Raw genomic sequence first — 25,979 nt, 5'->3', positions numbered from 1 at the left:
TTATGAATAATGCTGCTATGAATATGCATGTGGAAGTGTTTATATGCACACACATTTTCATTTCTCTTGAGTATATACCTAAGTGTAGAACTGCTGGTTCATATGATAATTCTATGTTTAACATTTTTTTGAAGAGCTGCCAAACTGTTTTTCAACATGGCTGCACCATAATACAATCCCATGAATAGTGTATGAGAGTTCCGATTTTTCCACATTCTCACCAGCACTTAACATTTTTTTATTTTAGTTATTCTAGTGGCTGTGAAGTTGTATCTCATTGCAGTTTTGATTTGTATTTCCCTGATGGCTAATGATGAGCATCTTTTCATGTGCATTTGTGTATCTTCTTTGAAGAAATGTCTATTCAAATTAATTGCCCATTTAAAGAACTGAGCTGTCTGAGGCCAGGCATGGTGGCTCATGCCTGTAATCCCAGCACTTCGGAAGGCTGAGGTGGGTGGATCACTTGAGGTCAGGAGTTCAAGACCAGCCTGGCCATCATGGTGAAGCCCTGTCTCTACTAAAAACACAAAAATCAGCTGGGCATGGTTGTGAGCACCTGTAATCCCAGCTACATTGTAGGCTGAGGCATGAGAATTGCTTGAACCCAGGAGGTGGAGGTTTCAGTGAGCTGAGATTATGCCATTGTACTCTAGCCTGGGCAACAGAGTGAGACTCCATCTCAAAACAAAAAAGCAAAACACACACACATACACACACACACACACACACACACACAACCCCAAAAACTGAGTTGTCTTTTCATTGCTGAATTGTAAGAGTTTTTATATACTCTGGATACTAATCAGTTATCAGATATGTGATTTGCACATTCCCTTCCATGTTGTGGATTATCACTTCACTTTCTTGATAGTATCCTTTGATAAACACAAAAAAATTTGTTTTGAGATATGGTCTCACCGTTTCCCAGGCTGGAGTGCAGTGGCACAATCTCTGCTCACTACAACCCCCACCTCCTGGGCTAAAGCAATACTCCCACCTCAGCCTCCTGAGTAGCTGGGATTAGAGGCACCCACCACCATGCCCCACTCATTTTTTTTTTTTTATTTTTTTGTTGAGACAGAGTCTCATTTCATTACCTAGACTGGTCTTGAACTCTTGGCCTCAAGTAATCCTCTTGCCTCGGCCTCCCAAAATGCTGGGATTACAGTTGTGAGCCACCAAGCCCAGCACTAAATCTTTTTTTAACGAATGAATGGATTGGGTAACTAAAATATCAAGTTTCTTTTCTCTGTCTAAAATTATATCAACTCTGTGCAGTAACAGTGTTTTCATCATGTTGTTGGCAGTTAAAAATTCCTTGAGGAACAAATCAGAAGCAAACAGCAAACGAACACATGAGATGATAGGGATTGTGTGATTTAACAGGTTTTGGAGCAACACTGATCTGGATTCAAATCCTAACTTTAAGAACTGTATCCCTGGGCAAATTACATTACTATTTCTCTTTCTTTAAAATGGTTTTTTTTTGTGTTTAAGTGCCAGGTGTTTATTTCCCTCACATGTGGGGTGGCTCACATATACAACACACACAGGCGTTGGCCCCGTGGGGGAGGGCAGCACCCCTGGCTTCTGAGGGTAGGATCTTGGCCTCACAGTGTAAAAAGGGAGAGGATGGTTTCTCTCTCCTCCCCTCACTAGGGCCTAGGGAACCCAGGAGCAAATTCCACGACTTTCACCTCTCAGCCAAGGAGAAGCCACCTTGGTGACATTTAGTTCCAACCATCATAGTAAGTGGAGAAGGGATTGGCCTGGTCTTTCAACCATGACAGGGTGAAGGTATACATAGTAAAGGAAGATACAGTTTGGATGAGGCCACAATAGGGGGCAGATGACACCATCAGAAGCATGTGCAGGGGAGGGGCAGTCACTCGGCTTCTGGGCTGCTTAGTTCCTGGATTGGCAGGAAGAGTAGGGAAGACGGATGGGGCTCATTGTTTGGCATTGATGATGTCCACGAATTCGGGCTTGAGGGAAACACCACTCATGAGGAAGCCACCCATGTGAGGCTGCCTGGCCAGCTCCTTGCAGGTTGCCCTGGTCACAGAGCCTCCATAAATGATACTAGTGCTCTGAGCCACTGCATCAGAGACGTTGGACTTAAGCCATCCTCGGAGCTTCTTGTGCACCTCCTGGGCCTGTTGGGGTGTTGCAGTCTTGCCAGTACCAGTGGCCCACACGGGCTCATAGGCCAAGATGACCTTGCTCTAGTCCTTCACATTATCTGCAATGACCTTTGTCTGTTCAAAAACAACCTTCTCAAGGATGCCAGCTTCCCTTTCACCTAGCTTCTCCCCAATGCAGGCGATTACTCCGAGTCCCTCTGCCAGAGCATGGGCCACTTTCTGCCCAATCAGCTCATCTGACTCCCGAAAGACATGCCTTCTGAGTGCCCCAGGACCACACCACCTATGTGACTCCTAAGTCTTTGACCATGCCAGGGCTGATTTCCCCAGTAAAGGCCCCATTAGTCACTTCGTAGCAGTTCTGCGCAGCCACAGCAATCTTGGGATCTAGCTTCTGCCAGGCCAAGTTGATACACGCAGTGGGGAGAGCACAAATCACCTCGGTGTGGGCAGGCACAGTGGCCGCGTTCTGAGTGCCAATGAGCTCCCCCAGACACTTCTTCTGCCCGTTATCTTCCAGTTCCTCTCCACGAAGGACTTCCTGGAGGGCACCACGGCGCCGAAGCTGAGGTGCCCTAGGTCAGTGTCAGCGCCTAAAACAGGTTTTAATAATACTTGGCAAGGTTGTTAGGCGGATTAAATGAGATCTTGTAACTACAGTGTTTTACACATTCTGAGTATTTATCAAATAGCAGTTATTTACTAGTGCAAAGGACTAGCAGCAATGTTAATATTAATATACTGTCAACCTTTTGTCCCCAATTTCTTCAGAGTACAGTTTCCAAGATTTCTGTTTTCTTTTGTGAATTGTTAGACCACTGGTATTGGATTTGGACAGAAAGGCATTCACAAAAATACGGTTCAATGTGAGAATAATCCTAAAGATGTAATGCAAAAAGCTCTGGAGTTAGAGCACCAGGAGCTGTAAGCGGAATGAAAGACCTCTTTTAGGCTTAAGAACTAAATAAAGGGGAGCTGAACAGAGATTCTAGGCATTTTGGATTTATCTCAATGTGGCACATATTTCAGGTTTGTAAAATAGTTCAGTTGACTACATGTCTGTCTCCTCCACTAGAGCCAGCGTAGGCACCATGTCTTAAGTCATTTTGGATCTCCAGTACTGTGGCCACTATAGGGAGAGTTGATTTGACGCGCCTTGATCACCAGGGCAGAAAAGGATTCTCTTAAGAGGGATAGGGAAGTCGGAAGGGGGAGGAAAAACCTGGATCCATTTCCAAGGAGCTGAAGGCAGCTTAGATATGGGACACATCTCGGTGCTAAAGCCCCAAGCTGGAAGCGAGAAACCAGGAGAACACCACCCGCTCTTCTTCCCGGCTCCTGGCCCGGCAGGGCCACTTCCGGGAGGGGGCGGGGAGACAAGAGGAGGCGTGCCGGGAAGGAGGCCGTTTGTAGTGTACCAGGCGGAAGTGTGCCAAAGGTATCGGTGCTGTCGCTTCCGGTCCGGGTAAACGCACCTTAGATACACGCTGGTGTGTGGCGTGCGACGATAGCCTTCTGAGGGCAAGTCAGCGAGTGAAGACGGGAGCGCCAGAATCTGTGGACTCAGAAGTCTGGGGTCTAGTGGAAAAACCGGAAAAAAGGCCAGGAACCTGAATACGACCTAATAGCTGTTTCCGAGGGGGCAACTTCCACGGGGAACCTTCTGCCCTGGTAACGGCCAAAGAGGAGGAGATGGCGCCAGTCAGGGAGCGGCCGTGGCCCAGACAGTGAGGAAGCGCGAAGGCGGAGCAACCGTGGAAGCCTCGGGAGAAGAATCAGAGCCGTCGCTACCGCCACTGCCGCCACCACCATGGAAGGAGCAAAGCCAACATTGCAGCTAGTGTACCAGGCAGTGCAGGCGCTTTACCACGACCCAGATCCCAGCGGAAAGGAGCGCGCCTCGTTTTGGCTTGGGGAGCTGCAGCGTTCGGTGAGGGGCCCAGAGAGGCAGTTCTGTGCCGCGGGGCCGGGGCGGGGTGGAACCTAGGCTCCAGGGGAGAACCTGAGCCCGGCGGTTGACCTCGTGAGGTCCTCCTTGGGGAGGAGCTGCTGTCGTGGGGTGGGGCTGCGAAGCTACATCTTTGCCGCTTTTGGGAAACTAGTCGCACCTGATCGGTCGCGAACTGGCCCTTTCCCCACCAGTGGAATCTGATTTGTAGGTCTTATACTTTTCGATTGTGTCATCGATCTAGTCTTGTTTAAGTTCTGCCTTTGCCGTTGCTTCTTGGGCCGTGCTTTTCCGTTTTGTCTTCCTCCCACCAAATCCAACTCCAGTGTTTCTCCACCTTCCGCTTAAGAATGCTTTATTGGTCTCCTCTCCGTGTCTTAAGACTTGCATCCGGCAATTTCCTCCCAGTCGTAGCCTTATGCCTCACTCTTTTTGCCTGTTTTCACTCCAGTTTGAGTCTGTTCTTCTCGAAACTTCTCAGGTTTCTAGATTCTTACTCGTGCGAGTTTTCCCCTTGCTTTGGAATGGCAACATAGTATGAAGAAAAAATATTAATTCTGCGTTCAGAAAATCTTTGGAGTTCTCATTTTATTTCATATTAATCCTCTAACCTTGTTATTTCTCTGGCTTTTAGATTTTTTTATTTATGAGATGGGTATCACTGCTGCTTTGATTATTCCATATAAAACTGTATGTGCATCCCAGTGAGATATTTAATTGTAGCTTATATCGTATTTCTGCATTCTTTGATTCATGTTTTATGCTTCCTTTCCTAATTTTCACACCTTTGCTGTGCTTCATTTCTGTGTGAGTGTGTATTCTTGGTGATCTGGTCGACTTAGGTCCTAATGTAGTATGCACTTTAAAAATTAAGTACTTTGAAAACAACTAAAGAGGCTTTTTTACAGGCTGACAAAATACTCACCTTTACCTTTATTTTTGCATTTTATACTAACAAGCATATTTTTTTGCCCCCTTCCCTGTAACTCATAACTGATACTTAAAGGTGCTCTGCCTTATTAAATCAGCTCCTAGATTGCAAGTTCGTGATATTTAAAATTTTGCAACTTTGACTTTTTAAAAATCTAGTCTTGGTATAGAGCAACTTTGCCTTTTTTTTTTTTTTTAGACAGAGTCTGGCTCTGTCGCCCATGCTGGAGTGCAGTGGTGTGATCTCGGCGCACTGCAACCTCCTCCTCCCAGGTTCAGGTGATTCTCCTGTTTCAGCCTCCCGAGTAGTTGGAATTACAGGCACAGCCACCACGCCCAGTTAAGTTTTGTATTTTTTAGTAGAGACGGGGTTTCAGCACGTTGGCCAGGCTGGTCTCGAACTCCTGACCTCAGGTGATCTGCCCACCTCGGCCTCCCAAAGTGCTGGCACTAGAGGTGAGAGCCACCGCACCTGGCTACAACTTTGACTTTGAATATTAAGCTTAAAAAATTGGCGCCCAAGTCCTCGTCAGAAAATAAAGGAATACAACTCACTGTAGGCTACACAAGAAAATCATTCACATATGGTCTCATTTAGTGTTTCTGTGATCTCTGGAGAGTCACAATTCCCTGATCTTCGTATAGTTTTCTAAAGTATAAATAGGAGAAATGCTACACTACACTGCAAAAGTCATATCTTTCTAATTAAACCTGCTTGTTATGTGTATTTTAAATCAATATTTGAGTGCTTACCATGTGCCAGCAACTATGCTGGCTGTTTGGATTTGGAAATGAACTAGAAAAAAATCTGCTTACCACAGAAGGTGGTTGTGATTAAATGAGTTAATATTCTATGAAGAACTTAGAAAAGTTCTTGGAACATAGAGATTAAAATGTTAGCAATTGTTATTTAAATATTAGTCACTTTTCTCTCCTTACTTTCCACTACTCTATTACAACCTTACATCATCTTCACAGATGGGATTTTCCATTGGCCAAACCCAGCCGGAAGCCAGGCGACACAGTGACCTGTTGGTAAAGTCTATACAGGTCAGCCTATTGGAGCAGAAAACATGACAGAAGAGGGTGGAAAAGTGGATCTGGAAAATGTCCAGCAGTCACACATCATGTTTAGGCAACTTCAGCATCTGGATTGACAGTTCAGCTAACACTTTGGCCTTTTGATTCCTTTACCTCTTCATTCTCTTCAGTCACCTGGTCACACAATCACACCCTGGATCTTGTCTTTACTAAAAAGCCACCACCCAGGCTGTCATGCCTGTAATCCCAACACTTTGGGAGGCTGAGGCGGGCGGATCGCTTGAGGTCAGGAGTTCAAGACCAGTCTGGCCAATATGGTGAAAACCCGTATCTACTAAAAATACAAAAATTAGCTGGGCGTGGTGGTGTGCACCTGTAGTCTCAGCTACTCAGGAGGCTGAGGCAGGAGAATCTCTTGAACCCAGGAGGTGGAGGTTGCAGTGAGCTGAGACTGTGCCACTGCACTCCAGCCTGGGTGACAGAGCCCGACTCTATCTCAAAAAAACAAAAAAGTTACCAGCCAGGCCCATTGGCTCACGCTTGTAATCCTAGCACTTTGGGAGGCCAAGGTGGAGGATCCCTTGAGCCCAGGAGTTCAAGACCAGCCTGGGCAACATAGTGAGACCTCATTTCTACACAAAAATAGGAAAATTAGTTGGGTATGGTGACATTTGCCTATAGTCCCAGCTACTGGGGAGGATCCCTTGAGCCCAGGAGTTCAAGACTGAGTGAGCTATGATTTCGCTACTGCACTCCAGCCTGGGAGACAGCAAGATGGTAAAAATAAAATAAAATAAAGTCACCACACCTCCAAATAGCTAATTCAGACATTGTGCTTTGATAATAACCCACTGTTTTCCAGTTTGCTGGCTCAAAAATCTCAAATAACATCACCCAGGTTTTTTGAAATCTTTATGTAATTTTACTAATATTGAAGTTTTATTTTTAAAACAAAATTTTGTGGAATCTCTTTTTTCCTGTTGGTAATCAAATACCTCTTTTTTTTTTTCATTTTGTTTTCTGTATATCCACAATAAGTCATCCCCAAATCTCAGTAGTGTAAGTATCCTCTTTGTTCAGACTGGTGATTTGTTTTCTTTTTTGGCTGAAGGAAATATCTGTCCCAAGAACCCTCTCCATTTTCCTGCTCCAGTCTGGCCTGGTTCGCTAGGTCTGTTGATAACTATCGTTATGGGATTCCATAAACACTGTTCTAGGGAATTCCCTTTGCCTCTTTGTTGTGCTGAATCCACTGATTCTTGGATTCCATGATGTTTTCTTGGGTTACTCTTCCATTTAATGGATCATCGAGAAGGGAACCTTCATCCTTTCTCTCATTGCTTTTCTGTTGGTCTGTTTCTCTTGGGTTGCTTTTACCTTGAGTTCTCTAGTCAGCCTGGGGGTTGTAAGCTAGACCGCCAGTGTTCTAAAGCCAGGTCAGGGAATGAGGCTAGGGGATGGATCTCACAACTGAGTATGTAGGTTTTAATTTAATCTCTTGTTTTTAGCATGATACTCCTGTCTTTAGCTGAGTCTGTTGTCAGAGTCCGGAGACCACCTACTTCAATCTTTCCAAAGTAAACCTTGAGTCTTCCGTTATGGTGGGAGAGTAGTAGCCTGATTGCTCAGAGTCAGAGAGGAAATTTAGGAGGCTACTGCTTCTTACACAGATTTTGACCCTTTTATTTATTTAAACTTTTTTCTTTTTTTTTTTTTTTTTTGAGACGGAGTCTCGCTGTATCGCCCAGGCTGGAGTGCAGTGGCCGGATCTCAGCTCACTGCAAGCTCTGCCTCCCGGGTTTAGGCCATTCTTCTGCCTCAGCCTCCTGAGTAGCTGGGACTACAGGCACCCACCACCACGCCTGGCTAGTTTTTTGTATTTTTTTTTTTAGTAGAGATAGGGTTTCACCATGTTAGCCAGGATGGTCTCAATCTCCTGACCTCGTGATCCACCCGCCTTGGCCTCCCAAAGTGCTGGGATTGCATGAGTGAGCCACCGCTCTTGGTCCACCCCACCGTTCAAAAAAAAAGAAAATAAAAAAAGAAAATAAAAGTTGGGGTCTCGCTGTATTGCTCAGGTTGGACCCAGACTCTTGGTCTCAGGCAATCCTGTCTCCTCAGCCTCCTACGTAGCTGAAATTACAGGTGCACACCACCACACCCAGCTCCACTCTTTTGTTTTTTGTGCATCTGCCTTCAGATGTACCTGTGCTTCCAATTCCCTAGTCTTCCTGGATTTTGCAGCATGAGTAGTTTGTCCCTTGCTTTCCCCATTCTCATCTCATCCTCCCTCCCCACCCCCAGGCAAATTTCAGCCTTTTCGGATCTGCTAAGACAGTTAACACTGTCCTTTAGCTTTCCAGTTTCTACAGTTGTATTGATATCTGTCATCTGTTTCCATTTTCTTTGTCTTTATGTGTTTTTGCCTTTTTAAAAAAAGATCTTTACTCTGATGTTTAGTGGATTTTTGGAAGGACCTGAGAGCAAACAGCTGTGTTCAATCAGTTAGTTTAGTCATTTTAAACAGAAGTCCCTGCATTAGTTCTTGAATTTTATCAAAACCTCAGTTCATTGACTGTCCCTTCCTTTTTCTGTCTTCGTGTCTTTATTTCTCTCCTTATCAAATGTGGATTCCAAGATCTATCTTTCTAGTTATTTTATAAATATACCATCACCTTTCCCCTCTAATTTGGTCAAACTTCAGCAGCTATGCAGCTGCTTCTCCTCTTGTCAGATCTAGGTGCTTTGCATCTCTCAGTCTTCTGAAATCTCTGGGACCTTAATCTTTTGGTTTATCCTATGTCTTGTCTGCATCTTTAGACTCCTTTACTGAGTCTTTCCCATCAGCTCCAGATAGCTGAAATATTTCTCATAGTACACAAATATTTTGTGGTAGAGTGGATACCGCCTTTGCCCAACTTTACTTTCTTCTCTGCTTTTACTCTTTCCCAACCCTGTCTTCAAATGCAGAAACTAACTCACCTTTTGAAAGCCCAAACTAAATTCTACTTTCTCCTTGAAGGCTTACCTGCTTCTCTTCAGCCAAAAGTGATTTCAGCCCCCACTGAATGCCTAGAGAACTTTATTTCATTGTATTTGCCTTTTTATACACCTTTTTGAAAATAAGTGTTTTGCCTCCCCTACTAGACTGGGATTCTTATCACATTTGTTTATGTAGTCCAATACCCATAGTTGAAGAAATAAACCAAGGTTATTAAGATAAACGATCAAGATGCTTCACACACAGGTTCTTAAAAACGTTGATTGTCACAGTGCATACATGCAGATACTCAGTTGGATTAACTCACATTTTTCTTTATCTGCGAGTTTTATTTTTGCTGTCACTCTTAACCATATACATGGTTAAAAATAAACAATATTCAACTCCTTTAATGCTCTTCAGTCTTTCCAGTCTTTTTTTTCTTTTTCTTTCTTTTTTTTTTTTTTTTTTTTAAAAAAAAAGCTTTATGAGATATATATGTTGCCATCATTTTATACTTGCAGATATTCAGGTGCAGAAAGGGAGAGGAACTTTTGGACTCAATAAGGCTCTCTTTACTTACTTTTTGAGACAGAGTCTTACTCTGTTGCCCAGGTCGGAGTGCAGTGGCACCACCTTGACTCACTGCAACCTCCGCCTCCTGGGTTCAAGCAATTCTCTTGCCTCAGCCTCCCAAGTAGCTGGGACTACAGGCATGTGCCACTAGGCCCGGCTAATTTTTGTGTTTTTAGTAGAGATGGGGTTTCACCATGTTGGCCAGGTTTGTCTCAAACTCTAGCCTTAAGTGATCTGGTCGCCTTGGCCTCCCACAGTGCTGGGATTACAGGTGTGAGCCACTGCGCCTGGCCTGTTTGTTTAGTTTTTTGAGACAGGGTCTCACTCTGTTGCCCAGGCTGTGGAGTGCAGGGGTGTGATTACTGCTCACTGCAGCCTTGCTCACCTGAGTCTGGTGTCCAGGCTGGTCTCGAACCCCAGGGCTCAAGCACTTCTCTTACCTCAGCCTCCGAAAGTGCTGGGATTACAGCCATGAGCCACTGTGCCTGGCCAAGGCTCTCTTTAAGTGGTCACTGAGTGGCATTTGTAATCAAAAGTAATGTGTGTGGTGGTTTTTTTCTTTCCAGAAAATTTTGTCTACTGAAACAAAAGTGCATTTTAAATGTAGTAATAAGTATAGCATTTTAACATCCATTTGAAATTGGTAAGGCATAGAATTTGTGTGGTGAGCTAAAAAACTACTTTCAAGAATATGTATTTGTGAAACTGTTATCCTTATTCCTCCTCACCACCCCAACTAATTAATCTGAGAGTAATTTAGTATAGTTCTAATGACCTGGTGACAGTAGACTTGGTATAGAGGTGTAATTTGAATAGGCTTTAGCCTGTGCTGTGACTTAGCATCTTTTCTCTTTCTCTAATATTTGTATAAAACAGCCATTTTCTGAAGAATCTGTATTCATTGCTCTAAACTTTTTCCACCAAAATTCTTGGAGATGTACAGCCATGGTTATGTTTTATTTGATGGGTAAATATCACTGATAACTTCAAAGTGTTCTAAAAGACAGAGTATTTGGAGGCACATCTTAAAGGAATCTTAGTAGCCTGTCCTGTACATTTAGTAGTTTCATTTGTCCACCCCTAGTAACCAAAATTAGTGGAGAGCTATTGAAGGAAAGACCATCTCTTCATAGGGCCAATTACTTAAGCTATTCAGTTATAAGTTTGTAATTTAAGTTGTAAGTAGGAGATAACTTTTACAGACAATCTTTGGATTAGATGTTACCTCAAAAGTTTTATAGTTCAGTCTGGAAACTGAAAAGGCATGCTTCAGCATGGGTGTATGCAGCTTTTGGATGAAAAGCATCAAAAGCATAAAGCAGATGAAGTAAATCATGCTTTGATAGACCAAGTTGGCATTGTCATGTTTGGTTTATCACATGTCCATAGGAATTTTCTTCTTAGATATGATATCAGAAACGTCATGGGTTGATATGGTTTGGCTATGTCCCCAACCACATCTCACCTTGAGCTGTAATAATACCCCCCCACTTGTGTCAGGGTGGGGCAAGATGGAAGTAATTGAACCATGATGGGGGGTTCCCCCATCTGTTCTTGTGGTAGTGAATAAGTCTCACAAGTTCTGATGGATTTATAAATGGGAGTTCCCCTCCACAAGCTCTCTCTTGCCTGCCGCCATGTAGGACATTGCTTTGCTCTTCCTTCGTCTTCTGCTATGAATGTGAGGCCTCCCCAGCCGTGTGAAACTGAGTCAGTTAAACCCCTTTCCTTTATAAATTACCCAGGCTTGGGTATGTCTTTATTAGCAGCGTGAGAACCGATTAATACATGGGTCATGGAATATCAGCTTCAAACTTCTTTCCTAGTACTTTTCCCTTTTGGAATTTATTGATTCTTTAGCCTAGTTATAAAACGTAGGGTTTTTGGCTTTTCTCTGGTCGTTACTGATTTATCTTGAAAGTTTAGGCATTTTTTGTGTGTGCTTATGCTCACACCTTCCAATCAAAACATGCTTTTGAAAGGAAAGCCTTCTAGAAAATAGATAATGTTCCTATACAACTTCAGTAGATGAGTTCAGTCTAGGAATACGTTATGCCTCACACTGGTAGAAACTGGGAGTATGTAAATAATGAAAACCAAAGATCTTTCTCCCAGAGAGTTTACCAGTGTAGCTGTGTCATCCAGTGTAGCAGCCACCAGTCCAGTGTGACTATTTAAACTTAAAATTAAGTAAAAGTTAAAATCAGTTTCTTTTTTTTGAGACGGAGTCTTGCTCTATCGCCTGGACTGAAGTGCAGTGGCGCGATCTCGGCTCACTACAACCTTCGCCTGCCTGGTTCAAGGAATTCTGCCTCAGGCTCCTGAGTAGCTGAGATTACAGGCGTATGCCACCATGTCCGGTTAATTTTTTGTACTGTTAGTAGAGATGGGATTTCACTGTGTTGGCCAGGGTGGTCTCGATCTCCTGATCTCGTGATCCACCCACCTCAGCCTCCACCCACCTCAGCCTCCCAAAGTGCTGGGATTATAGGCATGAGCCACTGCACCCAGCCTAAAATCAGTTTATTTGCACTTACCCAAATTCCAAGTGCTGTACAGTGCAAATATAGAACATTTCATGTCTTTGAAGTATTGGAGTCTGTTTATGATTTTGTGACAGTATTTCTGTTGCCATGGTAGTCTGTTATGTGGTGGCATTTCTCCATATTTTGATTAGTTTCTCATCTTGTCAGGCCTTGGGCCAAAGTTGATTGTTTGATTTAGGATGTAAAATTATCAGTGTACTGCTGTATTTTCTAATTACAATAGTTTTTCCAGCTTTTCAGATACTTCTTCAGCATTCTTTTATAGTGATTGCACTGATGTTTATAGAGGAAATGGAAAGTAAGTTTTATAGATTTTTTTTGTGGTAAAACATTCAAAACATAAATTTACCATTTTAACTTTTTTTTTTTTTTTTGAGACAGGGTCTCATTCTGTTGCCCAGGCTGGAGTGCAGTGGTGTGATCATAGCTCGCTACAGCCTTAAACTCCCAGGCTCAAGCTATATTGCCACCTCAGCCTCCCAAGTAGCTGGGATTACAGGCATAAGCTACTGTGTCCAGGCATTTTAACCATTTTCAATTGTGCAGTTCAGTGGTATTACATATGTTCACATTGTTGTGCAACCATCACCATGATCCATCTTCAAAACTTTTTCATCTTGTAAAACTAAATCTATGCCCACTAAACACAATAGGTGCCCATTTGCCCCTCCCCCTAGTCCCTGGCAACCACCATTCTACTTTCTGTCTCTATGAATGTGACTGTTCTTGGTACATCATGTAAGTGGAATCATACAGTATGTAGCCTTTTTGTGATGGGCTATTCTCACAGCATAATATCTTCAGGGTTCATTCGCGTGTGTAGCACGTGTCAGAAGTTCCTTCCTTTTTAAGGCTGAATAATATTCCGTTGTATGTATATATGCCACATTTGGCTTATCCATTCATCCATCAGTGGACACTTGCTTGCACCTTTGTGAATAATGCTGCTATGAACATGGGTGTACACATACTTGTGGGAGTACCTGCTTTCAGTTCTTTCGAATATACAGTATACCCAGAAGTGGAATTGCTGGATCATGTGGTAATTCTATATTTATTTACTTACTTATTCGGGGAACTGTCATACTGTTTCCCAGATTTTTAAGCTCTGTTGAACTTAAAAACAAATTTATTTCATAGGAAGTTGAGATTACTCAGACTACCTGTCCTGTATTTCCCTCACTTGTACCATGGTGCTGAAATATTACCAGAGAGTATTTTTCCAGCTGTACAGGTGAAGTCTCTAAGATAAACCTTATTTCTCTTTATTGGAAGTTAACAGTATTGCTACAGGGGATAGTTTTGTAGTGTTTGGTATGTACATACTCTTAAAAGTACTAATTTAATTTTCCTCTTCTGGTAGAGTATCCAAAATGAAATTAGAAAACAAGTATTTTTCCTTTTGTTGGGTTTTCTGTTGACAGAGTTTGCATAATGGTTTTTACTTATTTTTTTCTCAAGCCCACAGCACAATTCTTTTTTCTATTTTGTATTCATTGCTTCCTAGTTGTATTTTCTGTCTCATAGTGTAATATTTTAACAGTTATCTTCAAAACAAGAGAATATATTTGGAACTAGACATGAAAACATAGATTTCTGAGCAAGACTCCATCTCAAAAACAAAAAAATTTAAAAAGGCCAGGCGTGGTGGCTCATGCCTGTATTACCAGCTCTTTGGGAGGCCAAGGCAGGCAGATCACTTGAGGTCAGGAGTTCAAGAAAATATACATGCTTTTATATAAATAAGCATTCAGAGATTTAAAAATCACTTTAATACATTATTACAATACTTTAAGCTAGACATCTTACATTTATATTAAGTTTGAAAAATTTGAGTCTTAAGCACTGTTAACATGCTTTGTATGTACGATAGAATTCTCATCTGGTTTATATGAGTTATTATAAAACTGAGCAGGTAGGCAGAAATAGAGACCAGTGTTGAAAGAAGATAAATTTTCTGTATTTTGGCTTTCAGGAAGCCCTTGCATGGGCTAACCACTTGTTTCAAATGAAATGGTTTCAAGCTTGGCATTTTCTATTTTTAAAGCAAGACTGCCTAGTATAAATAAGGCCCACAGGGAAAAGATTATCGAGTAATGCTTGCCTTGGTCATTCCCAACTGAAGTTGGCTTTATGGATCTAAATTTATTTATCTTTTTCAGGGCCATTCTTGAGATTAATACCCACATTCATAGGTAATTGAGGATTATTATTTTGGGTAGGGATTCTTGTTATGAAAAAATTGGGGCAGGATATCTTAGTACCATCTTATGTGTGACCAACAACTACATAGTTCAGCCAAAATTCATTTGTCAGAGGTCGTTATGATAGAGGATCATTTGAAAGTGCTTGTCTCAGAACTTCTGGGATTTCGGGAGAATCTAGGAAGACCACAGTGTGCGGTGCTGTCATTGGCCTCATTGATTCCTTTCTCTTATTTTGATTAAATTTCAATGTATTTTAGAGATAGGGTTTCACTCTGTCACCCAGTCGGGAGTACAGTGGCAGGATCACAGTTCACTGTAACTAGGGCTTCAGTGATCCTCCCACCTCAGTCCCCTACCCCTACCCCCAGAAGCTGGGCCCAAAGGTGCGCACCATCACATCCTGCTAATTTTTTTTTTTTTCCTTTAAAGACTGGGTCTTGCTATGTTACCCGGGTTGGTGTAGAATTTCTGGTCTCAGGTGATTCTCCCAAAGTGCTTAGATGACAGGTGTGAGCCACTGCACCTGGCCCTTCCTTTCAAGTAATTGTTTTTAGCTATGAATATCTTTCCTCCTGAGGAAAATACTTTTTTTCCTTTTGATTATATATTTAACTCTTATGGAGATGGCTGTGAAAATGTACGTTGATTGAACTTACCTCTGTAAGGGAAATTTTTTGCTTCTAGAAAATGTGTTTATGTATACCCAAGTGTATTTTGTGAATCTGGGAGCTTGCTAGGGGATTTATGATTACTTTACTTTTACAACTTTGTTTTGGAGGATGGGAGTTGCTTTATCACTGCTTTGGTGAAGATATTAGTTAAGTTTGATTTCATCTTGGTTTCTGTGTTGCAGGTCATCTTGCAAAATAAGTTATATTGAAAAATATTTTTAGATAGTGATGGTTATCTTATGTGCCCCTCAGTTTATTTTTTTCTTAATTGGTATCCTTTCAAACCATTTTTCTTCCCACTGTCCGAGAAAATTATCAGGAAGTAATTTGTTGTAAGAAATGTAGCAATTTATCTCATTTTGTAAAATTCTCATAAAGGATTATGTAAAAGAACTTAAGGTAGTTGATGACTTAAAAAATTACTTTTTCTGTTTCAGGTAAATTAGACTTCTTCTTTCTTTACCTGTCTCATGAAAATGATTTTTTCTTGATTTGGGAAATTCTGACTTTTCTAGCGCTATACCACATGGTTGCAGGGCATATATCTAAAATATTGTTTTGTTTGACTGATTTATGGTTTTCTTTTTGAGTCCTTTTTACTCTGTGTTCTGATGTAGTCTTCCTTCCCAGAACTTTCCCCAATATACCATAAATCTTTGAAAATCGTCATTTAATAAATAATATCATTCACTCATTGAAATGCTTAAAAAATGCAGCAACCTGATACTTATGTTACTTCTCAAGTCTTATTGAATTATCTGTATTTCCAGAGCTTTATTTTCTATTTGCCAGAGCTCTTTGGTACTCAGTGAAGTATTTTAGGTAATTCTGCTTAATTTGAGGAGTTTTTGTGTGGAATTAACTAGCAGCTGTAATCTGCTTCTAATTCTTGGCAGCTAATGAGTCCTTAGGCGTCTGTCTGGGTGTGTGCTTGCATTGTTGAGGGCCTGCTCAGTGATTTTGGTTGATTCGGCAGTTTTAGAAATGTTAGTTTAGAAGTGAGTCTTGGAGCAACAGTGCACCATTAAAGAAAAAAGGGAGCAAGTACTTTAGGATCTGCTGTGAAGTATAATGAAGGGCTTAGAGCATGTTAGTGAAAGGATTGCTGGGCCACAGCCTGCCTCATATTCATCACATAGTCATGGAAATATCTTTTGAAAAGACTGATATAAAGGCCTGTTCTGCTACTGCTTTGTGAAATGGAAGATTGGAATTAGATGCTTAAATAGAAAATGTTCTCTTGTTGCAGCCTCTTTGAAATGTGCTGCTAGTGGGAGCTGCAGCTTCCTCCTGCTGACTCTGAGCCCCAGGCTTCAGTTGAGATGGTCCTTTCAGAAATGTGGAGCTTAGTCCAAGCCTGGATTTCAGTGGGTAGCACCTGGCATCTGTGGCTAGAAAGTCCTATGAAGTGTAAGTGCTTTATTCTCTCCTTATAAAGAATCCCTTTTCCTTCATTGATTCTCTTCCTTCCCTTCCTTTTTTCTGCTGTTTAGCAGAGGGGAAGAACAATAAGCAATGTACTGTAGTGTGTAGGGTATCAGGATTTGGTTGAATTTTCTTTATGACTCAGTGGCCAAAACGAGATTTCATTTTGTTTTCTTTTTTGAGACAGCATCTCACTCTGTCACCTAGGCTGGGGGGCAGTGGTGTGATCGTAGCTAGCTGCTGCCTCCAGCTACTGGGCTCAACCAATCCTCCTGCCTCAGCCTCCTGAGTAGCTAGGGCTACAAATACTCCATGCCTAGCTGATTTTTAAATTTTTTTTGTAGAGACAGGATCTCGCTGGTTTCTAACACCTGGCCTTAAGCAAGCCTCCTGCCTAGGCCTCCGAAAGCTCTGGGATTACAGGTGTGAGCCACCATGCCTGGCTGGATGTCAACAATTGTTAAACTCTCCTGGAATTCAAAATAAAGTGATAATTATGACCCTTAACATTTAATATGGGCAATGTCATCATGGGTGATTTTTGATTGGCAATGTACTTAGTAGCCTTGATACCCAAGTTTGCCAAGTGATTCTTTAAGAGTCACTTTCATATTTAGTTATTATTCTGAAAAAAACCAATACAGTATTTGAAAGGAGAAGTACATTTGACCAGAGGGTAAGACAGTATCAAAGTAAATAAGGGTGCTTAAATTTAGAAGATAGTGCTTTCCTTTTGCTTCTACTTGATACGTTTGCACAAGAGTAAGTCAGTGATTTTCTAACTTCCCATAGCATCGTTCTGGGAAATACATATAGCTACCATCCATAGTTTAGTTTAAAAAAACCCCAAACTAGATAATAATATAATGAGCATTAAAAGGTGCAATTTTCAACTTGCAGAAAAATAATTTTTTTTTTTAGATGAAGTCTCACTTTGTCGCCCAGACTGGAGTGCAGTGGCGCAAATTCGGCTCACTGTAAACTCTGCCTCCCAGGTTCATGCCATTCTCCTGTCTCAGCTTCCCAAGTAGCTGGGACTACAGGTGCCTGCCACACGCCCGGCTAATTTTTTGTATTTTTAGTAAAGATGGGGTTTCACCATGTTAGCCAGGATGGTCTCGATCTCCTGACCTTGTGATCCGCCTGCCTCGGCCTCTCAAAGTTCTGGGATTACAGGCGTGAGCCACTGTGCCCGGCCACAGAAAAATAATTTTTTTAAGGAAAGGTAATTTTCTTACATAAAGTGTATCATCTTAAGTGTATAACTCGATTTTTTTTCTTATATGTACATTTTAAGTAATCACAAATAACTTCAAGGCATAGCACATTCTATTACTCTAGCAGATACCTGAATGCGTCTTCCCAGTAAATCATTCCCCTCCCAAAACCACTATTCTGACTTACATCACCACAGATTTGTTTTGCCTGGTTTTTAAAAAATAGCTTTAGTAAAATATAATTCACACAACTACATTTCGCTCATTTAAAGTATACCGTTTAATGGTTTTTAATATAGAGATGTCTTTATCAAGTTTTGGACATTTTCTTTTTTTTAATTTTTTTGAGGTGGAGTTTCGCTCTGTTGCCCAGGCTGAAGTGCAGTGGTGTGACCTTGGCTCACTGCAACCTCTGCCTCCCGGGTTCAAGCAATTCTCCTGCCTCAGCCTCCCGAGTAGCTGGGATTACAGGTGTGCACCACTATGCCTGGCTAATTTTTGTATTTTTACTGGAGATGGGGTTTCGCCATCTTGGCCAGGCTGGTCTTGAACTCCTGACCTCAAGTGATGCACCTGCCTTGGCCTCCCAAAGTGCTGGGATTACAGGCGAGAGCCACCATGCCCAGCTAGACATTTTCATCATACCAAAAAGAGACTTGTACCCCTTGGCCTGTCACCTCCTACCTCATTCCTAGGCAACTACTAATCTACTTTCTGTCTCTAGTGATTTGCCTATTCTGGATATTTCATATAAATGGAATCATATAGTTCATGATCCTTTGTGACTAGTCTTCTTTCAGTTAATATGATGTTTTCAAGGTTCATCCATGTTATAGTACATATTATTACTTCATTCCTTTTTATGGCTGAGCAGTATTGCATTCAACATATATACCACATCTTATCCATTCATTGGGCAGTGGACATTGGGACTGTTTCCACTTTTTGGCTATCGTTTGTGAATAGTGCTATAAGGCATTCATATACAAGTGTTGTTGAAATTTTTGGATTATATGATAACTCTATTTTTTTTTTTTTTTTAGACAGAATCTTGCTCTGTCACCCAGGATGGAATGCAGGGGTATGATTTCTGCTCACTGCAACCTCTGCCTCTCCAGCTCAAGCAATCCTCCCGCCTTAGCCTCCTGAGTAGCTGGGACTACAGGTGCACACCACTGTACCCAGCTAATTTTTATATTTTTTCTAGAGATGGGGTTTCACCATGTTGCCCATGCTGGTTTCAAACTCTTGGGCTCAAGTGATCTTCCCATCTTGGCCTCCCAAAGTGCTGGGATTATAGGTATGAGCCACTGTGCCTGGCTGATAACACTCTATTTTCAACCTTTCAAGGAATGGCATCCTGTTTTCAAAATGGCTGTACCGTTTTACACTCCTACCAGCAGGGTATAAAGGTTCCTGTTTTTCCACATATTCACTAACACTTCTTGTTGTCTTTTTGATTATAGCCGTCCTGTGGTTTTGATTTGCACTGATGGCTAATCATGTTGAGAATTTTTTCATATGCTTTTTGACCATTCGTGTATCTTTGGAGAAATGTCTATTCAAGTTCTTTGTCCATTTTTAAAAAAACTTTTAGGTTCAGGGATACACAGGTTTGTTGTATAGGTAAACCTGTGTCATAGGGGTTTATTGTACAGATTATTTTGTCATCTAGGTGTTAAGCCTAGGACCCATTAATTATTTTTTCTGATCCTTTCCCTCCTCTCAACCTCTTACCTCCAGTTAGTCCCAGTGTGTGTTGTTCCTCTTTGTGTTCATGTATTCTCATCATTTAACTCACACTTATAAATAAGAACATGCGGTATTTGGTTTTCTGATCCTGTGTTAGTTTGCTAAGGATAATGGCCTCCAGCTCCATCCATGTTCCTGCAGAGGACATTATTTCATTCTTTTTATGGCTGCGTAGTATTCCATGGTGCATATCTACCACATTTTCTTTATCCAGTCCACCGTTGTTAGATATTTAAGTTGATTCCATGTCTTTGCTATTGTGAATAGTGCTGCAGTGAACATTTGCATGCATGTGTCACTATGATGGAACAATTTATATTCCTTTGGGTATACACCCAGTAGTGGGATTGCTGGGTCAAATGGTAGTTCTGTTTTTAGCTCTTCAAGGAATCACCACATTGCTTTCCACAATGGTTGAACTAATTTACACTCCTACCAACAGTGTGTAAGCATTTCTTTCTCTCTGCAACCTCACCAGCATCTGTTATTTTTTGCTTTGTCCATTTTTAAATTGGGTTCTTTGTGTTGAATGCTTTCATTTTAGAAATACGGTTTCATTGACTTTAGAATTCTTTCCTTTTTTTCTTCCCATTTTTTAAATCTACCTCTCCATGTCTTCCGGCATCCTCATTCTTGACAAGAGGTCTGCTCTTGCTTTTTACTTTTGTTCCTCTGTATTTAATGTGTCCTTTTTCTCTGCTTGCCTTCAGTATTTCTCTTTATCTCTGGTTTTCAGGAGTTTGAGTATGATATATTTAGAATTTGTTCGCTTATTTGGGGGAGGAGTGAACAGTAACGTTCTCCGTTGCCCTGGTCTACCCTAGTGTTTAGCATTTCTGTTGTCTGCCATTCTCACTGGTAGGGTGGCCTCAATGATCCTAGTTTTCCTTGTGGCATTCATTCTTTGCCTTGCATCTGGCAGGTATTGTGCAAAATAGTTTTTTTCCACTTCTTTCAGTGGTAGGAGACCTCTCGTGGTATTGGTAGTATTATTATAGGCTCAAGACTGTTTTATGCCTATCCCCTAGGGGTAGATGTTTTTCTTTTACGCTTAGTGCAACTGCAGTGAGTCTTAACCTGTGCTTTGAGGGGTGACATGCTTTGCTGCCCCTTCCCCATAGCCTAAGGCTTTTGTTCAGAGAAGAAGTGTTCAGAGATTTTTGTGCTTTTCCACAACAGAGGCTGTTCCCCTCCTCCAGGACTGCACCACCAAAGGAGGTGGTCTTCTGCCCTACCCCCAGTTTTTCTCTTGAGTATCTGGTCTGCGGAGGTGATCCTGCTGGGTGACTGAGTTTCCCTTGTGTCTGAGTCCCAGGGGTTCTGTATGCTCATGCTAGCCTACATGCAGCCTTTCTCAGTTTGTTAGAAGTGTTAGCTGAATTTTCATGAGCTGGTTGCCAGGTGCCGTTAGTTTCTTCCTCTGTCCTGTCGTAGATGAGCCAGTGCTTGCCTTCGTTTTCCTTGTTAGAGGTCTGTCCTTAGATTTCAGTCAACTTGGTTGCCCTAAGACCTCAGCTTTCTGATGCATTTGAGCAAGGTTATTTTATAGTTTATTTGCTTTTGTGTATTATTAACTTGTGGAAAGCAGTATTGTTTCTGTCATTATATATCTTAGGTGGATGTGGAACTCTTCTGAGGTATTTTTATTCTTCATGTATTTTAAATCCCACAAGATATTATTGCTTTATGTAATCAGTGTTAATTGGATTTACGCATATATTTAACTGCTTTTTCATTATTCTTCATTTGTTCCTGATTTCCGTTTTCTCTTTTCCTACTAGGATTTCAGTTATATATGTCTTAGCCTTTTTTACTGTGTCCCACATGTCGCTTGCATTCTTCTCATTGTTTACCTTCTATCCTTTTTTTGACTTTGTGCTTCAGTCTTTCTGTTTTTTATTGACCTGTTATCAAGCATAGTAATCTATAATTCTTCATTTGTCTGATTTGCTGTTTGGCCCTTTCTAATGGTTCTTAATTTCAGGCTCTTTCTAAAGGTTCTTAATTTCAGTTACCGTATTTTTTACTTCTAGAATTTCCTTTTAATTCTTTTTAATATATTCCATTTATTAATGGAATTTCTCCAGTTTTGTCTTCTAAGTCTTTGCATATATTAATCAGTTATTCATTTTTTCCAACTGTTTCTTTTAACCTTTTAGAAGTAAACCTTATAATGCCCTACTCCTTAAACATTTCCACTTGTGGCCGGGCGCGGTGGCTCAAGCCTGTAATCCCAGCACTTTGGGAGGCCGAGATGGGCGGATCACGAGTTTAGGAGATCGAGACCACCCTGGCTAACACGGTGAAACCCCGTCTCTACTAAAAAATACAAAAAACTAGCCGGACAAGGTGGCGGGCGCCTGTAGTCGCAGCTACTCGGGAGGCTGAGGCAAGAGAATGGCGTGAACCCGGGAGGCGGAGCTTGCAGTGAGCTGAGATCTGGCCACTGCACTCCAGCCTGGGCGACAGAGGGAGACTCCGTCTCAAAAAAAAAAAAAACATTTCCACTTGTATCTTGTAAGAACAAGGACATTTTTCTAAAATAAACTAAAACTGTTGTCGCTCGCAAGAAATTTAACATTGATATGATGGTATTATCAGTCTGTATTCAAATTTTCCTAATTGCTCTAGTGACAGATTTCTCTAGCTTTCTAAAATTTTATTTTCCCTAATCTAGGATCCTTCAAGGGTAATGCTTTTCTTTTGGTTGTTGTGTCTCTTTAATTACCTGGGTATTTTTTTCTTTTATGATAATGATATTAAAACACAAATCCAAGACAGGTATGGTGGTGCACACCTGTAGCCCCAGCTACACAGGAGGCTGAGGTGGGAGGGTTGCTTGAGCCCAGGAAGCCAGACTGAGCAACTGTGTCAAGACCCTGTCCCTTTAAAACATACACACATGGCTGGGTGCGATGGCTCATGCCTGTAATCCCAGCACTTTGGGAGGCCGAGGCGGGCAGATCATGAGGTCAGGAGTTCAAGACCAGCCTGGCCAATATGGTGAAACCCCCGTCTCTATTAAAAATACAAAATTAGCCGGGTGTGGTGGCAGACGCCTGGAGTCCCAGCTACTCGGGAGGCTGAGGCAGGAGAATCGCTTGAACCTAGGAGGCGGTGGTTTCAGTGAGCCGAGATCACACCACTGCATTCCAGCCTGGGTGACAGAGCGAGATTCCATCTCAAAAAAAAAAAAAAAAAAAAGAGAAGAAAAAACACACACACCCCACACAAATCCAGAGTGGGCCATTTTGTCTTAGTTTTTAGTATGCCTCGCTATTTAGATTTGTCTGGTTCTTTTCTTATGATTGCATTTAGGTCAAACCTTTTTTGGAAGAATACTGCATAGACAATAATTTGTCGTTTTTACTGAATCACATCAGGAGTCACATAAAAGCTATTGGTGATGTTTTATTACTTTGGTTAAGACATCAGTTATTTTAGTCTTTGATAATTCATTATCTAGATAATGGTTATTTTCTATTGTCTGTTTCTTTCTAGTTGTTGTCACTTGGTTTTGCTTTTCTCCCCTCTCAGACGTGGTCTCGCTCTGTCACCTAGGCTGGAGTGCAGTGGTGTGATCACGGCTCACTGCAGCCTTGACCTCCTGGGCTCAAATAAATGGACCTTCCACCACAGCCTCCAGAGTAGCTGGTATTACAAGCATGTACCACCACATCTGGTTAATTTATTTATTTATTTCTTTTTTGTGTAGAGATGATGTGATGTCTCACTTTGTTGCCCAGGTTGGTCTTAAGCCCCTGGCTTCAAGTGATCCTCCCACCTCAGCCTCCCAAAGTGCTAGGATTATAGGTGTGAGCCAGTGTTCCTGGCCTGGCTTTGCTTTTGTTTGGTAGATGCTTGATATGTTGTTTAAGAAAAGTTGAAGAGATAAATGATGTTTTCTTCCTGAAATGATTTTCTTTTGCCTCTGGCAGGTCTTTATGACAGGAACAGATCTCTTTGAAATTCAAAAAGGAATTGAGCAGATTCTAAACTGTGTTTCAACCGTTTTTTTGTTTTGTTTTCCTAGACAGGGTCTTGCTCTGTCGTCCAGGCTGGATTGCAGTGGCGTGATCATGGCTCACTGCAACCTCTGCATCCTAGGCTCAAGCAATACTCCCACCTCAGCATTCCTGCCCACACCCCCCAGTAGCTGGGACTACAGACACGCCATCATGGCAAGCTAATTTCACCTTGTTGCCCAGACTGGTCCTGAGCTCCTAGGGCTCAAGCAGTCTTCCTGCCTCAGTTTCCCAAAGTGTTGGGATTACAGGCATGAGCCCCTGGGCCTGGCCTACTTTCTGTTTCTATGAGTCTTGCTACTTTAGATATCTTATGTAAGTTAGAATCATTCAGTATTTATCTTTTAGTGATAAATGTATTTTCACTTAGTATAATGTCCTTGAGGTTCATCCATGTTGTAGTGTGTGTCAGAATTTCCTTCTTGAAGGCTTAGTAACATTCCACTGCATATATATACATTTGTTTATCCATTTATCCATAGATGGGCATTTAGGTTGCTTCTGTCTCTTGGTTATTGTGAATAATGCTGCAGTTGGCTGCAGTTGGACATGGGTGTGCAAATATCTTATCTATTCGAGATCTTTTTTTTTTTTTGAGTTTAGCTCTGTTGCCCAGGCTGGAGTGCAGTGGCATGATCTTGGTTCACTACAATCTCCGCCTCCCAAGTTCAGGTGATTCTCATGCCTCAGCCTCCCAAGTAGCTGAGATTAACAGTCGTGTGCCACCATGTCTGGCTAATTTTTGTATTTTTGGTAGAGATGGGGTTTTGCCATGTTGGCCAGACTGGTCTTGAACTCCTGGCCTCAAGTGATCACCTGCCTCCCAAAGTGCTGGGATTACAGGTGTGAGCCACTGTGCCTGGCCCTGTTTGAGATTTTATATTCAGTTCTTTTAGATATATAGCTAGAACTGGGATTTTTGGAACATATGATAGTTCTATTTTTAATTTTTTGGGAGCCTCCATCCCCATTCCCACCAGTGATGCAAAGGTTCCAATTTTTCCACATCCTTGTTAACACTTATTATTTTCTGAGGTTTTTTGCTTTTTTTGGATAGTGGTCATTGTCTTGGGTGTGAGGTAATATTTCATTGTGGCTTTGATTTGCCTTTCCCTATGGTTGGTGATGTTGAGCATCTTTTCATATGCCTGTTAACCATTTGTGTATCTTCTTGGGAGAAATATTTGTTCAAGAAATGCCATCCAAGAAATCGTTGTCAATTGCAATGATTATGAAACTTTTCTCCTAGGCTTTCTTCTAAGAGTTTTATAGTTTCAGGTCTTACGTTTAGGTCTTTAGTCCTTTTTGAGTTAGCTTTTATGTGTGATGTAAGGGACTAACTTTGTTTTTTTTCATGTGAATATTCAGTTTTCCTAGCACCATTGTGTAGTCTTGGCACCCTTGTCAAAGATCATTTGAATCCTTTACAGGAGGGTTTATTTCTGGGTCTATTCCATTATATTGGTCTATGTGTCTGTCTTTATGCTAGTACCATACCATATTGTTTTGATTACTATGGCTTTGTTGTAATAAGTGTTGAAATTAGAAGTATGAGACCTCCAATATTATTCTTTTTTAAGATTTTTTTGGCTCTTTGGGGTCTCTTGAGATTCCATGTGAAGGAAACAATTCCATTTTCTGCAGAAAATGTCACTGAGATTTTGGTGAAGGTTACATTGAATCTGTAGATTGCATTGGGTAGTACTGAAATCTTAACAATATTAAGTCTTCCAGTCCATGAACATGAGATGTCTTTCATTTATTGGTGTCATCTTTAATTTCTTTCAGCAATGTTTTGTAATTTTCAGTATACAAGTCTTTAATCTCCTTGGTTAAGCTTATTCCTGAGTATTTTATTCTTTTTTATTCTATTGTAAATGGAATTGTTTCTTTTCAGATTTTTCATTGTTAGTATGTAGAAGCAACTAATTTTAATCTGTTAATTTTGTGATCTGCAACTTTGCCAAATTCATTTATTAAGTCTAACAGTCTTCTTATGGAATCTTTTGGGTTTTCTACATGTAAGATCATGTAGAATGCTCTTACATTATGTGTGACCAGAGATTATTTTATTTCTTCCTTTCAACTTAGATGCCTTTTGTTTTTCTTGCCTAATTGCTCTGGCTAGAACTTTGAACGCTATGTTGAATAGAAGTGGCAACAGTAGACATCCTAGTCTTGTTCCTGTTAGAAAAGCTTTTTGTCTTCAGTGTTGTATGGTGTTAGCTGTTGATTTTTGCATATATGGCCTTTATTATGTTGAAGTTGTTTCCTTCCTGGTTTGTTGAGTGTCTTTATCATGAAAGGGTGTCAAAGTCTGTCAGATGCTTTTTTTGCATAAATTGAGATGACCATGTCTTTTCCTTCTTCATTCTGTTAATGTGGTGGATTACTTTGATTTTCATATGTTGAACCACCCTTGCATTCCAGGTATAAATCCCACTTGATGATGATGTATAATCCCTTCAATATGCTGTTGAAAAGCCAGGCATGATGGCTCATGCCTGTAATCTG

General features: G+C 41.3%; 1 protein-coding gene and 1 pseudogene across 2 annotated transcripts in view; one reads left to right on the top strand and one right to left on the bottom strand.

Annotated features, from left to right (window-relative positions):
* Positions 1-1,481: 1,481 nt before the first annotated feature.
* LOC111550227 lies at positions 1,482-3,631 on the bottom strand (annotated as a pseudogene).
* Positions 3,541-25,979, top strand: part of TNPO3 (transportin 3) — a 101,172-nt gene continuing 78,733 nt past the window's right edge. Inside the window, exons 1-2 of one of the 2 annotated variants that reach the window (XM_023223531.1) lie at positions 3,553-4,077; positions 16,296-16,456. Coding sequence is in view for 1 of the 2 variants with exons in the window: in XM_023223530.2 (XP_023079298.1) it covers positions 3,958-4,077 (120 nt within the window). In the remaining variant the exon portion in view is untranslated. Of the gene's footprint in view, positions 4,078-16,295; positions 16,457-25,979 lie in introns of both variants that reach the window. The other variant, XM_023223530.2, reaches the window with a different exon arrangement.

This window comes from Piliocolobus tephrosceles, chromosome 8, assembly GCF_002776525.5.
Source record: "Piliocolobus tephrosceles isolate RC106 chromosome 8, ASM277652v3, whole genome shotgun sequence".
NCBI lineage: Eukaryota > Metazoa > Chordata > Mammalia > Primates > Cercopithecidae > Piliocolobus > Piliocolobus tephrosceles.
Note: the sequence above shows the minus strand (reverse complement) of the source record. Positions and strands in the feature narration are given on the sequence as shown.